This window comes from Taudactylus pleione, unplaced genomic scaffold (assembly GCF_031769625.1).
Source record: "Taudactylus pleione unplaced genomic scaffold, aTauple2 ptg000391l, whole genome shotgun sequence".
In the NCBI taxonomy this organism is placed as follows: Eukaryota; Metazoa; Chordata; class Amphibia; order Anura; family Myobatrachidae; genus Taudactylus; species Taudactylus pleione.
In genome coordinates this window covers 6,519,900-6,533,427 of record NW_028284792.1, presented here as the reverse complement: position 1 = coordinate 6,533,427, position 13,528 = coordinate 6,519,900, and the positions used below count along the sequence as shown (strand labels likewise).

General features: G+C 44.6%; 1 protein-coding gene across 2 annotated transcripts in view; it reads left to right on the top strand.

The window, feature by feature from the left end:
* CALN1 (calneuron 1) overlaps positions 1–12,774 on the top strand; it is a 384,359-nt gene extending 371,585 nt beyond the window's left edge. For both annotated transcript variants that reach the window (XM_088445859.1, XM_088445858.1), the window contains exon 6: positions 12,467–12,774. In XM_088445859.1, the coding sequence (XP_088301985.1) occupies positions 12,467–12,594 (128 nt within the window). In that variant the 3' untranslated portion in view covers positions 12,595–12,774. The remainder of the gene's footprint in view (positions 1–12,466) is intronic.
* The last annotated feature ends 754 nt before the right edge of the window (positions 12,775–13,528 follow it).

The window sequence follows — 13,528 nt, the reverse complement described above, 5'->3', positions numbered from 1 at the left end:
TGCCGGGCAGGGACAGCCACGGGGGTGGGGGAGGGTTAGGTTAGGGGCTCCTGGGGGGGAATAGACTATGGGTTAGGAACTCCCCCCGGGAGGTTAGGGTTAGGCTAGTGGATGGGTGGATTAGGGTTAGGCACCCCCGGGGGGTGGATAGTGTTAGGCACACCCCCCCGGGAGACAGGGTTAGGCTGCAGGGACGGGGGTTAGGTTTAGGCACTTAGAGGGGGGTTATGGTTAGGCACTTGGGGGAGGATAGGGTTAAGCACCCCTAAGGGAGGGTTAGGGGGTAGAATTGTTAGTTGTACTTACCTTAGGGACGATCGGGATCAGAATTTCCTCCTCTGTCAGGCTGCCCCTGCTGGGGTAAATCATACTGACTCTCCTAGCACAGCACCCATCACCCAGCAGTACAGATCACAGCAGCAGCCCTCACCCATTGCAATCCTCATCCACAGAGCTGTAACAAGACTTTTGCTGCCCTGTGCCAGCAAGAACATTGGCATCCTCATACCCCTGTGTGTCTCGCTGCAGACAGGCCCAGCCTGCTGGACTCCGCAAAGGTCCATGGGAGAAGGAGCTGCTATGGCTGGGCATGTTAGCAGCCCTCCTCCAGCTGCGATTTTTGTTACTGAACTCTGCTCCCACTGTCTCTGCTCCTGACTCCTGCTGCTGCCAACTGTATGAGTTGCTGCCCGATGAGAGCCAAGAGCTCCGATTGTGGTAGGACAGCAAGAGTAGAGGCATTGCCCGCTGTCAAGCTGAGCTGGCCCTAGGGACAGCTCTGTAGACAGGGAGATTGCTACTATTTCATTGAGTCTCCCTGACAATGAGTAAGAGTTGGCAAGTATGGATCAAATGTCTGCCATGTTAGCTGTTTGATCTGTGTAAGAGACCATAAGAAAAATGTCCTAAATAGTCTGTAGTTAAGTGAGGAGGTAATTGTGTACTTTTTATACAGAGCTGCAGTGGAATGTCAGAGTAACACTGAGCAATGCTTTTACATGATGTTCAGTTCAATGTGCTTACATGATTCTGAATTTTTTTGTGGAGTATAGTAATACTTTAATACTGAACAGGGCCGGTTTTACATATACGCTGGTTAGGCAGCTGAGTAGGGCGCCACCTAGAGGAGGGCCAGTGACATGCAAAGCGGCCTCCGGGCAGACTGTGTCACTGTGACACAGTTGCCTGCGCCGATGCACCACAGCACTCAGGCAGGCACCTACCGACGTCGCTGCCAGACCAGTCCCCCGCCACCAGTCCTCTCTGCTGTCACTTTTAAGGATAGCCTGGAGCCAGCAGGTAAGTCTGAGTGGGAGGCTGTAATGGAGGGGGCTGTGATGGAGGGCTGTGATGAGGGGGAGTGAGAAGGGCTATGATGAGGGGCTGTGAAGAGGGGTTCTGATGGAGGGGCTGTGATGAGGGGGATATGGGGGCTGTGATGAGGGGATATGAGGGGCTCAGATGAGGGGAGTGAGAGGGGCTGTGATGGAGGGATGTGATGAGGGAATATGATGGGCTGTGATAAGGGGAGTGAGGGGGCTGTGAAGAGGGTATATGAGGGGCTGTGATGAGGGGGATATGAGAGGCTGTGTTGAGGGGCTGTGATGAGGGGAGTGAGGAGCTGTGATGAGGGGGGCTGTGATGATGGGTGCTGTGTGGGGCTGTGATGAGGGGAGGTACTGTGATGGAGGGCTGCAAAGAGGGGATATGAGGGGCTGTGATGAGGATATGGTGGCTGTGATGAGAGGATATGAGGGGCGCAAGGGGCTATGATGATGGGGGCTTGGTGTGGCTGTGATGAGGGGGATTAGAGAGGGCTGTGATGAGGGGGGCTGTGATGACTGGGACTGTGGTGAGGGGCTGTGATGAGGGGTGCTGTGATGGGGTGTGCTGTGAGGGGCTGTGATGAGGGATGCTCGGCCATGAGGGGCTCCATGGGGGGAATGAGTGAGCTGAGATGAAGGTCCACTGAGGGGCGCCAGAATCTATATCTGCTTACCAAGAAATATTGGCTTGGGCTGGCCCTGATCCTTAACAATGTAAAAAATATTGGTCATGTCTTTATAATCAGTTAGGTGCTATCAGCATCACAATAGCTAATAGATTGGAAAACTCATAATTTTTTTTTTTTTAAAAACAAAGTTTTTTTATTATGGAATTAATGTTTTTTTTTTATGTGTTGATATTTTTCTGTTGCTTTAATGCATCTAATAAATAATATACCTCACTCTGTGATTTTTAAGTTATTCTGAGAGATTATTTCTCTATTTTTTACTTTGACTGTTAGCATATTATCAGCCTGATTCTGGCTTTCATTAGTTATCTGTCTTGATTTTAATTAATCTGTCTTTAGCTCAGTTTTATCCTGTGGGATTATCTTTGCTTTACAACAAACTGAAACGATCCGTAACGGGAAATGTGGTAAACCACATATGACTTGCAAAGTGTTGTGGTAAAGCAGGGAGAATGTGGTTTTATGATAAAACATGTATTTTCTGGCAAATTGAACAAGCTTCAATAAATATATTTTGCATTTGGTTTTACTTTATAAATTGTAGTACATGACTGCATTTGGTGTTATAGCAGACATGACTTCTATTTCAGTGGTAGGTGTGGTTTGTTTTAGAATTTTCATGCCTTAACCAGACTTATCGTAACATTTTTGCTTGACCTGCAGATTTAGGGGTTTATTTATCATATAAGAGGGGAGGTGTATCAATTCTTGGGGAGAGAAAGTGGAGTAGTTGCCCAAGCAACCATTCAGCTTCTGTCATTTCAAACACTGTGCTAGATAAATTACAGTTAGAAGCTGATCGGTTGCTTTGGCAACATATCCCCCATAGAGATTTATCAAAATCTTAAATTTTTGGCAATTTTTAAAACGGCAATTCTTTTTAAAAAATAATGTTTTGCCTTTAATAAAATTGCCTTTAAAAAAAAAAAAAATAACAGAAGGAAAAGCACAGAAAATATGCTATTTAATAAATCACTATTTGATAAATACAACTCTTATTTCTTAATTTACTGTAATTTGAGTCTGAACCTTCAAATAAAGATTTGAAATCAAACTAGCAAATGTTTTAGGGCCTCATTCAAAAATGTATGCAAAGATGATATTTCCACAGACCGAGCGTTGTTTGTCATTGCACATTGAATTGCGATTACGCTCGTACAGAGGAACAACTCACAAAGTGAGTGACAGGTAGTCAGCATTTGGGGCCGGTAAGGGGGGGTGGTTAGAAAAACGCAGGCGTGTCTGACCGTTTGAACGCCATTTCATGGGCGTGCATAAATTAGCCATTATGAACTTCACAGCATGAGTACGCTGTGTGGGTCTCATTCAGACCCGCTTGCAAGCACCTAAGCGCTTGCAAGCGGGTCGATGTTGAGGCCCTGCGCACGCGCAGCGGCCGCACTGCACGTGCGCAAGCCCCGGAGCGAGAGAGAAATTCTCTCGCTCCGGGACTCACTACAAAAGGGGCGGCTGTCGATGGTGATCGACAGCTCGCCCAGTTTTGTAGGAGGGGTGGGGGGTGGCTACACAAACAGAGGCGTTTGGGGGCAGCCCCACTGACATCACTCATGATGTCAGTGGTGAGCTTCCGGCTCTAACAGAGCCAAAAGCTCACTGGGGCTTGTGGTAGATGAGATCCTACCACAAGGGTCTCATCGCAAGCCCCGATGGTCGTGATGGTCTTGACCATCGCGACCATCAACCTGGCTGCTCGCTAAAGCTGTGGGTGGTCACCCACAGCCTAGTGAGCAGCCAGGAGGCCGGGTTGGAAAATAGATGTGGCTGCCCTCATTCAGAGCGAGCTCTCGCATTTTGCGAGCGCCTCTGAATGAGGTACTGTGTGTCATGAAAGCTGCAGTGTTTGGGGCTGGTCACACATGACTTATATGCTGTGTCACTGCCCGATGTGCATTGATGTTACTGATGTTTGTTTACGCTGTTGTACATCATCTAGTGGACATGAGAAGGCAGCAGTGGGCGTCTCTATGCTCGGCTATGCTTTGAAAGGCATTACCATATTTAATCAACTGCAATCCGTGGGAAAATGCTGTTGCGATTGCATAAGTGTACCTCTGTGTTGTACCTCAGATTGTGTATTAGTGTATCTCTGTATCAGGCCCTTAGTGTGCAAGGTGTAGAAGTCTGACAGATGAAAAAAATGTTTTGTTTTCTCCACTTGTAAGAGTATGGCTTTCATATAAATCTACATATACATGACACTTTTTTATTAATGTGGTACACAATTCCTGTCGTTATACACTTACTAATATTTTGGAACTGTCATTCCCCGGGTCGCTAACTATCGTGCCCGGCATAGCAGATTTTTTCTTTCCTCTGTCTTCCCCCACTGAAGCATCTTTGTCCCCCCTCTGTCGCACTTGTCTTTTTATCTCTAATCTCTGTCCCCCTTCCTGTCTGTCTCTCATCTCTGTCTTCCTCCATCTGTCTCTCTCTCTCTTACCTCTGTCCACTCTTACCACCATTTCTCTATCTCTCTCCCTCTCCATGTCTTTCTCTCATCTTTGTTCCACATCTCTCTCTCATAACTGTTCTTTTTGTTTCCCCTTCCCTGTCTGTTTCTATCATCTCTCCCCATGTGTGTCTCTTTAATCTCTGTACCCCATCCCCATTTATCTCCCACCTCCCACTCCACCTGCCCATCTTTCTCATCTGTCCCCTCCCCATCTGTCTTATCTATGCCCCCTCCCCATCTGTCTTGTCTTAGTCCACCATCTGACTCTCTTATCTCTGTCCCCCCTTCCCCATCTGTCTGTCTCTCTCATGTCTGTCCCCTGTCTCCATCCTCTCTCTCTCTCAACTTTGTCCTCTTCCCATCTCTGTCTCTCATCTCTGCACCCCTCCCCACCACTGGAGTCACAATCCCTGTGCACTGACAGGAAAGTACAGACCTGTACATCCATACAGCACTAGGGGGAGAAGAGACAATGTGTCCGGTCATCAGCTCTAACTGTGCCTATTTTTATATTATTACAATGGCAGATATATAATAGATTATTTGTATCAGATGCACATAAATGTCAAAAGAGGACATGATAGTTTATTGGTTGGTGCACCGGCACACACATGGGTGTGTTCTGAGCACCCAGAACCCCCCTAATGTACCACTTTTTTTCCTCTACATTGGCTGCAGGCAGGGTGTGGGGCCAATATGACTAGCCACACCCTTTACCATAATGCTAAAAAATGGCGGAATTATGCAGTGAGGGGGCGGGGTCTAAGTATGCAAGGTCCCCATCAGCAATCTGCAGCAGCTGTTGAATCAGAAGTACTGTAAGTGTAAATATGTATGTGTTAGTGTGTATGTCCAGTATGTGTTATATATAATATATACATGTATGTTATATACGTGTGTGTGTGTTATACATAATATATGTATATGTTATATATAAATAATATATGTGTTTGCGTGTTATATAATATATAAGTAGCATTTGGTGTCATCAGCACAGGATTGATACTGAATATGAAACCTGATTGAGTTTCTGAAAATATAGCAGGGATCAAAGCTCCCTGAATAATTTTAATACAGGAAATGGGTAGAAAGCAGAACCTGCGATGGTACTGTACACTAAAAAAATAAATGGATACTAAAAGAAAGACATGAGGACCAGGCTATGGCAGCGTCCTTTAGGCTAAAGGGCCTAATAATTTGGACACTGGAATACAGTGCTGAAGGATGTAGGTTAGGTAGAACCAAAAAAAACAGACTGACATTTGAAATTTCTGTGGAATATAGTGTTGTAAATCTCCTTATTAAAAGGATCACAGTAAAATTCAGTAGACCAACCATGATCTGTAACTAGAGAACTGGTAGAGTAACTGACAAACCTACAGCTATAGCATCAGTTGTGTCCTCATACACAGTGGCTTCAGTCGCGCCAAATAGCCCATCTCTGTGCGTCAGGTCCTGAGTGACTCAGGCACCCAGAGCGTCTTTTTCATTCAAAATGTGCATCTTTTTCACTTAAATAAAACAACTGGAAGTGACAAAACTACTTTGCTAGATTGCACTGATCAATATGAGGCGCTACATTTGTACAGCTGTTTGGAAATGTGTCTGAATCTGTATATAAAGTGCCACAATGCAGCTGCCATGGCTTTTTCTCATGCCAAATTCCGTTGTGCTTCGTCTGGGACTTTGTACATGTTTAAAACTAACTGTGTGGTTATAGTCACAGACAGCATCTCTAGAACACTTTTAGTTGTATTTCATTGTGTCTGTATTGGGAATAAGATAACATTTAAAGAAAGCAACAGTACGCTACACCTCTCGGAGCAGCTCAGTCGCATCAGTTGTCTTGCACCATATGGTGTATTGACTCTAGAGGGTAAATTTACTAAAGTGAGAGTTTTTAGAAGTGGAGATGTTACTTCCGGTGGGCAGAGCATCGTGTATAGCCACTTTTTACTGAGGCTCCCTCATCCAGCTTACAATCCTATTCAATATGAACTCAAAACCTGTCCTCATTTGGAATAATCTTATATATTCTAATACCTGAGAGTTGCAGGTTGACCAGGGACTATCTATTTTGGAAGGAGCTCCTTTGATTACCTGGAATTCAGCTTCTGAAGTATGGTGCTCAAGACCTCCTTAGTTTTGGCACAAATGCCAGGCTTCCTCTCTATATCCCAAAGAGCCTGAGCTGAAGTTTACTTTCCCCCCCCTGCCTTATCTCTCCCACCTTCAATATCCCTGCCTGACATGGCCACTGGGATTGGGACTGAGAGTGACGGCATGGTTGCTTTGGTCTCACGTGAGGCGAAGAGTGTGCAGCGGGATCGGGTCTGGTTGAAGACTTTCAATGGTGTTGCTGAGTGACTTACCTCTCTCCGCTGCCGGAGGCTCCTTTCTCTGATCTGTGTTCCATGAACCCTACTATCCCTGGTGCATCTGAGCTGTTCCTCTGCTGGCTACCCAGCACCTATCTGGATGGTTCCATCTACCAGCTGGGGACACCCGTGGCTGTCCTGGTGACTGCTGCTTTGTGTGGGACTGCCTGCTGTTCCTGGCTTTGTGCTACACTGTATCCTTCTCAGCTTTTCCTACCCTGTGAGTTGACAGCTTCCATCTGCCATTTGCTGTAGTTGGAAGGACTCTGCTTTCGGCTGCACATATCAGTGCCTAGGACTTTGTGCCTTTACCTGGACCGTGAAAGGATCTGACAGTTTTGGACTCACATTCCTTTCTGCCTGGCTGCCTCCTTTGATCTCCGTGCTGCTCCCTTGGTCCCAGTGATTGTGCTACTGCTGTTTTGGGTGCTAAATCCACCCCCCCCCCGACAGATATTGTATAACCCTTTACTAACCACCTGTACCCTCCTGCACTGCTTTAAGAAGAGCCTTAAATAAGATAGCTGTTTACTATCCAGGCTGTACTGCATTTAATTTTTTATCTAAGTGTTGATTATCCGCTCCGCTACAAATTTGTTTTGGTACTTTCTGTTTGATCATTGTCTGTATCCATTTTTCTGTACATTTATTTAGCTATGGATCCTTTGGCTGCATTTCCCATTGCAGATAAACCACAACTGCCCCATTTAGTATCTCAGTTCTACAGCAAGCGGGATTGTATCTGGGTCTCTCTCCAAACAATACTATTACGCCTTAAATCCATTTCACCACCTGTCCCTGATATTCAACAGAATCCAAATGATAGCAATAGTGTACAACTCTTAACATCTACTGTTCAATCTTGCTCTCAGGTCCCTATTTCCCCACCCACTGATTTGGTTAACCTGAGAAGTCATGGTAACTGTCCCTCCCTTACACTCCTCCATGTACCTGAGGGACTCAGAAAATGACTTACCTCTTTTTTACTTTCCCCCATCTGATTATGTGCCTATGCTTACTGATGCCTGAAATTACTTGGGGCTCCCTAAATGGCAGTCAGGCATTCCCATCTACCTAAACCACCCTTTTTCTTCCCTAGAAGAGGTGAGGGATGATGTTGAATACTGTTGGTTTGTCCATATATTTCCAGTTGCCTTATGGTCACTTAGCATAAATGACACCACCTGAACCACACTCTTCAAACTTCTTACTGGGTCTAACCCCTTTTTGTTACCACATACAATAGGGGGTCAATTTACTAAGCTGAGAGTTTGGGAGAGTTTGCAAACTCTGGAGAGTTTGGGCATTTTTTCCCACTCTCAAATTTTCTAATGTAAAACTCTGGAGAGAGATCTCCTTTGCTATGGGAAAATACTGGAGAGTTAGCAAACTGTCTTCAATTCACCATCGGCAAAACTCGAGAACCTTTTCACTAGTGAAGATAGGATTCTGGAATTTACCAAGCAGAGAGGTTCTAAACTCTCATGAGATGGGAAAACTCTCTGTAAAAACTTGTGAATAAATACACCTGCCTGTGATCTGAGAGTTTGGCAGAAACATACACAGATCGCTGTGTTCCATGTATGCTTCTGCCTGTAAATATTGAAAAAAAATGTAAATATCAGAAAAATAATGACATAGGGTCCCCCCCCAAAAGCCTAAACAGCCCCAGCCTGTCCTGGATTCTAACATTATGGGGAACAAAATGTGTAGGGTTCCACAGTAATTTAGAAACCAACACCAGGCTGCAGGGCCAGTCCTGGTTTTAAATATAGGGGGCAAAAATGGGTAGGGTCCCCCCTATATTTTAAACCAGCACCAGACCCAAACCGGCCAGGCTGTAATGCTACAGCCCGGAGACCCTTTCACCGGGGCTCCGGGGCCAAAGCATTAACAGCCCAAGCCGGTCAGGCCAAGCTGGGGATCTCAGGAGAGGTGGGGACCCCCCCCAAAAAGGGTCACCCCTCTCCCTTAACCTCAGGCTTGGTATGAAGCCTGGGGCTCTTCCCCGCACCCCTGGAGCATTGGGTATGGGGGTAATAAAGTGCAGAAATATAAGTAAACTATTGTATTTTACAGTGGGACTACAGGTGTCAGCATGCCTGTCTTTTGGTACTTGTGGAACTGCAAGTGCCAGCAGACAGGCAGCACTTCTACCCCCACTGTAAAATAAATAGTTAAAGAAAGACAAAATACACACACTGTGATTAGTAAAGCTTTATTACATACACCTACCCATTCACACATACTTACCTATACTAGATGTTTCTGTCCCATTCTCCAGTACAATCCTTAATGACTGGCCCTGCAAAAAAGATTTCATACTCACCTATATCCAGGCGCTGGTCTCCGCAGCATCCCCGGGACTTGGCAAAACAAAAAAAACAACTTACCCGACTAGACAGATACATACAGATAGCTCGCGAATGCCAGTGTTGCCACACATACAGATAGCTCGCGAATGCCAGCTGACGGGACTGCATGGCATTTGCACATCCCGCCAGCCAATCAGCGGGCGCTAACTGTAGAGCGACCTCTGATTAGCTCCGGCTACTGACAGTTCCCACGTGGGAACTGTCAGTATCCGGAGCCAATCAGCGGTGGCTTAACATTAGCGGTCATTCATTGGCTGGGACCCACGTGGAGGAGCCGCTCATTGGCTAAGTCCACGTGAGTCCCAGCCAATGAGCGGCCGCGAATGTTAAGCCGCCGCTGATTGGCTCACACCCCGGCACTAATGATAGCTCAAAGCCTGAACTGTCATTAGCGTTACTGTAACAGCATGCAGGAGTGTGTTGTTATAGTGTATCCAGGGCCCTATTTGGATTACTGCAGAGAACATCGTGGGTCAAAAGGTGAGTATTGGATCTTTTTTCAGGTACTTCCAATGGATACTTTACATTGAGAAGGGGACGTGAACATCTGGCAGCAGGTGAGTATGTGTGAGTGTGTATGGATATAATAAATATTTTTTTTCATGGTGTGTTGTGTTTTTTACACATTTCTTTACAGGTGAATTACACGTACCAGTGGGCCCTTAATGCCCTGCATGCTGGTACTTGTGGTTCTCCAAGTACCAGCATGCGGGGAAGGCTTGCTGGGACTTGTAGTTCCACTGTAGACAATGTGAATTTTCTATTTTTTACACAGTACATCTATATTATAAACCCGCCACTCACCGCCCAGGGGTGGAGGGGATAGCCCCGGGCTATCAGTCTAGGCCAGGGGTGCCCTGGAGAGAGAGCTGGTTTTAAATATAGTGAGTACCTCACGCCAAATTTTTTAACCCTATATTTAAAACCAGGTCTGGCTCTGCTGCCTGGTGCTGGCTCTTAAATTATGGTGGAACCCTACACATTTTGTACCCCATAATTGTAAGAACCAGGACTGGCTGGCAAGTCCGGGGCTGGTTAAGCTTTAGGGAGCGGGCCCTATGTCATTTTTTTAAAAACTTTTAACCCGTTTTTTTACAGGTACAACACTAGCAGCTTACACATATCTCACTGATATGTGCAGGCTGCTTGCTCGGGAGAGTTTTGCAGAGAGAAGACACTGCAAACTCGGGTGAGTCATCTACTGCAAAACCTGCTACTCGGGGGAGAAATCTCCTGCAAAACCTGCTACTCGTTCTGCTTCACCATCGGCCATCTCACTCTCAGCTAAATTCCCTTCTTTGTAAATTTGCGTGTCTCAGGAGCTTCCAATCACCCGAGTTTAGGTGAAACTAATCAAGTTGAAAAAAGAGCAAACTCTCCCAGACTTGATTCTTAGTAAATTTAACCCTAAGTCTCACAACTTATAACAGTTATTATTGTAAATCTATCTAATACCGTTGTCTCCTGGCTCATTCTATAATTTACAATCAGTATTGTGCCTTATTAAAGTCTGTATGTTCTTTTTCTGACGCCCTTTCCTTTCCCATGCCATGTTAGCTATTAGTATTTATCTCCCCAATTTTACTTGCTGTTTTGTATGCTTATCTACACCTGGATGTTTCAGTGTCTTTTAGGAGAATTTGTTTTACTCTACCCAGGCTTCTCGGTCACAGCTGACACTCTACTCTTTACCTTTCCTTATATGTAAGGTCTTATCTGTTTCTACATATGTTATACAACCTATGACATTTATCACTGAGACCATTTTTGTTTGGTTCTGTTCTCCACCTTCTTTGTTCCCCTCTCCCCATGACTCTCATTATTGCTCATTATACCGTCTAGTTCTGGATATATTGAAAAATTTAGAAAGTTTCTTGTTACGCTATTATACATATTTTACATGTATATCTGGATGTACATCATTGTCTCAACTTACTAATAATATGGACTACTGTTTTTCTTATGTATATGGATACCCTCTTGTTCCCTGCCTATGATTCATCATACCATATGTCTGTTTCTATGGTTATACACTTTTCTTTGGTCCATTGTTATTGAGAACTACTGACTCTGATTTTATTTTGTATATTTTAAGAACTTTCAATAAAAACATTTTGAAAAAAAACAGAAGTGGAGATGTTACCCATAGCAACCAATCAGATTCTAGCTATTATCTTCTAAAATGCGTTAAATGTTAAGTAGAATCTGATTGGTTGCTATGGGCAACATCTCCACTTCTAAAAACTCTCACTTTAGTAAATATGGTGTATGAAGACACATCTGTTGGTATTATATTAGCAACAATTACCTTTGGGTCTATTTTGCACATCTAGCCAAATAACATTACACAAACTGGTAGAACTACCATATGGGCCTGATTCAGAGGCGCTCGCAAAAAGCGAGCACTCCCTCTGAATCAGGGCGGGCGCCTTTTTTTATTGTTGCGCCTCCTGGCCGCTCGCATAGCTGTGGTTGACCACCCACACAGCTATTGCGAGCGGCCTTGACCATCGCGACCATCGGGCTTGCGACGAGACCCTTGTGGTAGGGTCTCGTGGCCGCAAGCCCCAGAGAGCTTCTGGCTCTAATAGAGCCGGAAGCTCTCTCACTGACATCACTGGTGATGTCAGTGGCGCCGCCCACAAATGGCAGGTGTTCACTTGGGAACGCCTCCGTTTGTGAAGCCACCCCCCGGCCACGCCTATAAAACGGGGCGAGCTGTCGATCAACATCGACAGCCGCCCCTTTTGTAGTGAGTCCTGGAGCGAGTGCTTTTTGCGCTCGCTCCGGGGCTCGCGCATGCGCACTGGGCCACCATCGACCCGCTTGCAAGCGCAATGCGCTTGCGGGCGGGTCTGAGTCTCGCCCTACGGTCATATGCAAAGATCCATCTGATTTCAGACTAATCTCTTGCTCCAAGTATATGACTGGTGCAATTGCATGCTGATAGTGATAACAGCTACTTTCAAATGCAGCTTTATAGGGGTGGTGCGGCTGCAAAGGTATCGCCAACTCTAAATACAGGCAGAGATCTGCATTTATGTCCAAGTACTGTACATAGTGCAGCCCCATTTGAAAATGTCCGTACTTTATTTTCCAATGTTTTAGTGCCCATCCAACCCGTAAAACTGCATTATTAAATTTCTATGTAAATGGATTTAGGTATGTAAATTAGATGTACTCCTTTATTGCTTACTAATGCCAAATTTACTCTTTTTTTTTTCAGTACATTCCCAGAAGCAGAACAGGCAAACCTGCGTACGGAAGAGCCTTATATGTGCATTTGCCATGGCCTTTATTATAAGCGTCATGTTGATTGCAGCCAATCAGATTCTTCGGAGTGGCATGGAGTAGGTCTTTCACCATAACACTGTGAACAAAATGAACCATGCATGCGCATGCCTAGGTGAACATTTTTCTTAATGAATATTTAATGGTAACTGCTGCGAGAAGAACTGTTCTGCATCCCGTACAAGGCCAGCAGTTCTGAAGTGATGTACGGAACAATTGAACCTTCTCGGCAGGGATACAAAAAAGGGCTGTCTTAATGCTTTAACGGTTTTGTTTCCTAATGCAATAAACCCACAGGAGTTCTGAATTATTACTTCAAAGTTAAGTGATAACATCACCGTGCTGAATTTGTGCACAGATGCCTATGAACATTGACAGATAAAATGTGAATGGTGTTTAACTGTGTAAGTATTAATATCTACCCTGACAGAATTATCCATTCTAGCTGCACCAACTATGTTTCAGATTACATCAATTTAGATTTTGCACTAAGCTGTTTTAAAATGGCCAATGGCAACCAAGGAAACATTGTGTTTAATAGCTCATACAATTATTCCATGTGCTATTTATGTCCACACCTCAATTTATGTCCACACAGCAATCCACAATTTTACTATGTATATACTGTAAGCTACTCTAATGAAATTTGGTGTTTGCCCTTCTGAGTTAAATCTCTTTGCAGACATTGGAAATAGATGCATAGTTTGGATTAGTATAACAATCTGGTCATTCAATAATTACAATTTTGAAAATAACATTGTTTTTATGTAATTAAATACATTTGTTTCTATAATGATTAAAGCAATAATAACAATGGCACAAAAGATTTGGAGTAAATCCAATTTGGAGACATTGACTAGATGTTATTGACAAAATTATCCAGCTAATGCTTTGACCAATGTGTTTGCCGTTAGTTCTGTTTGTATTGCTGGTTGGTGGACAGTAGTGTACTAGACCCTTCAGTGTGATAATGCAATGCTCATGAAAAAAAAATCCT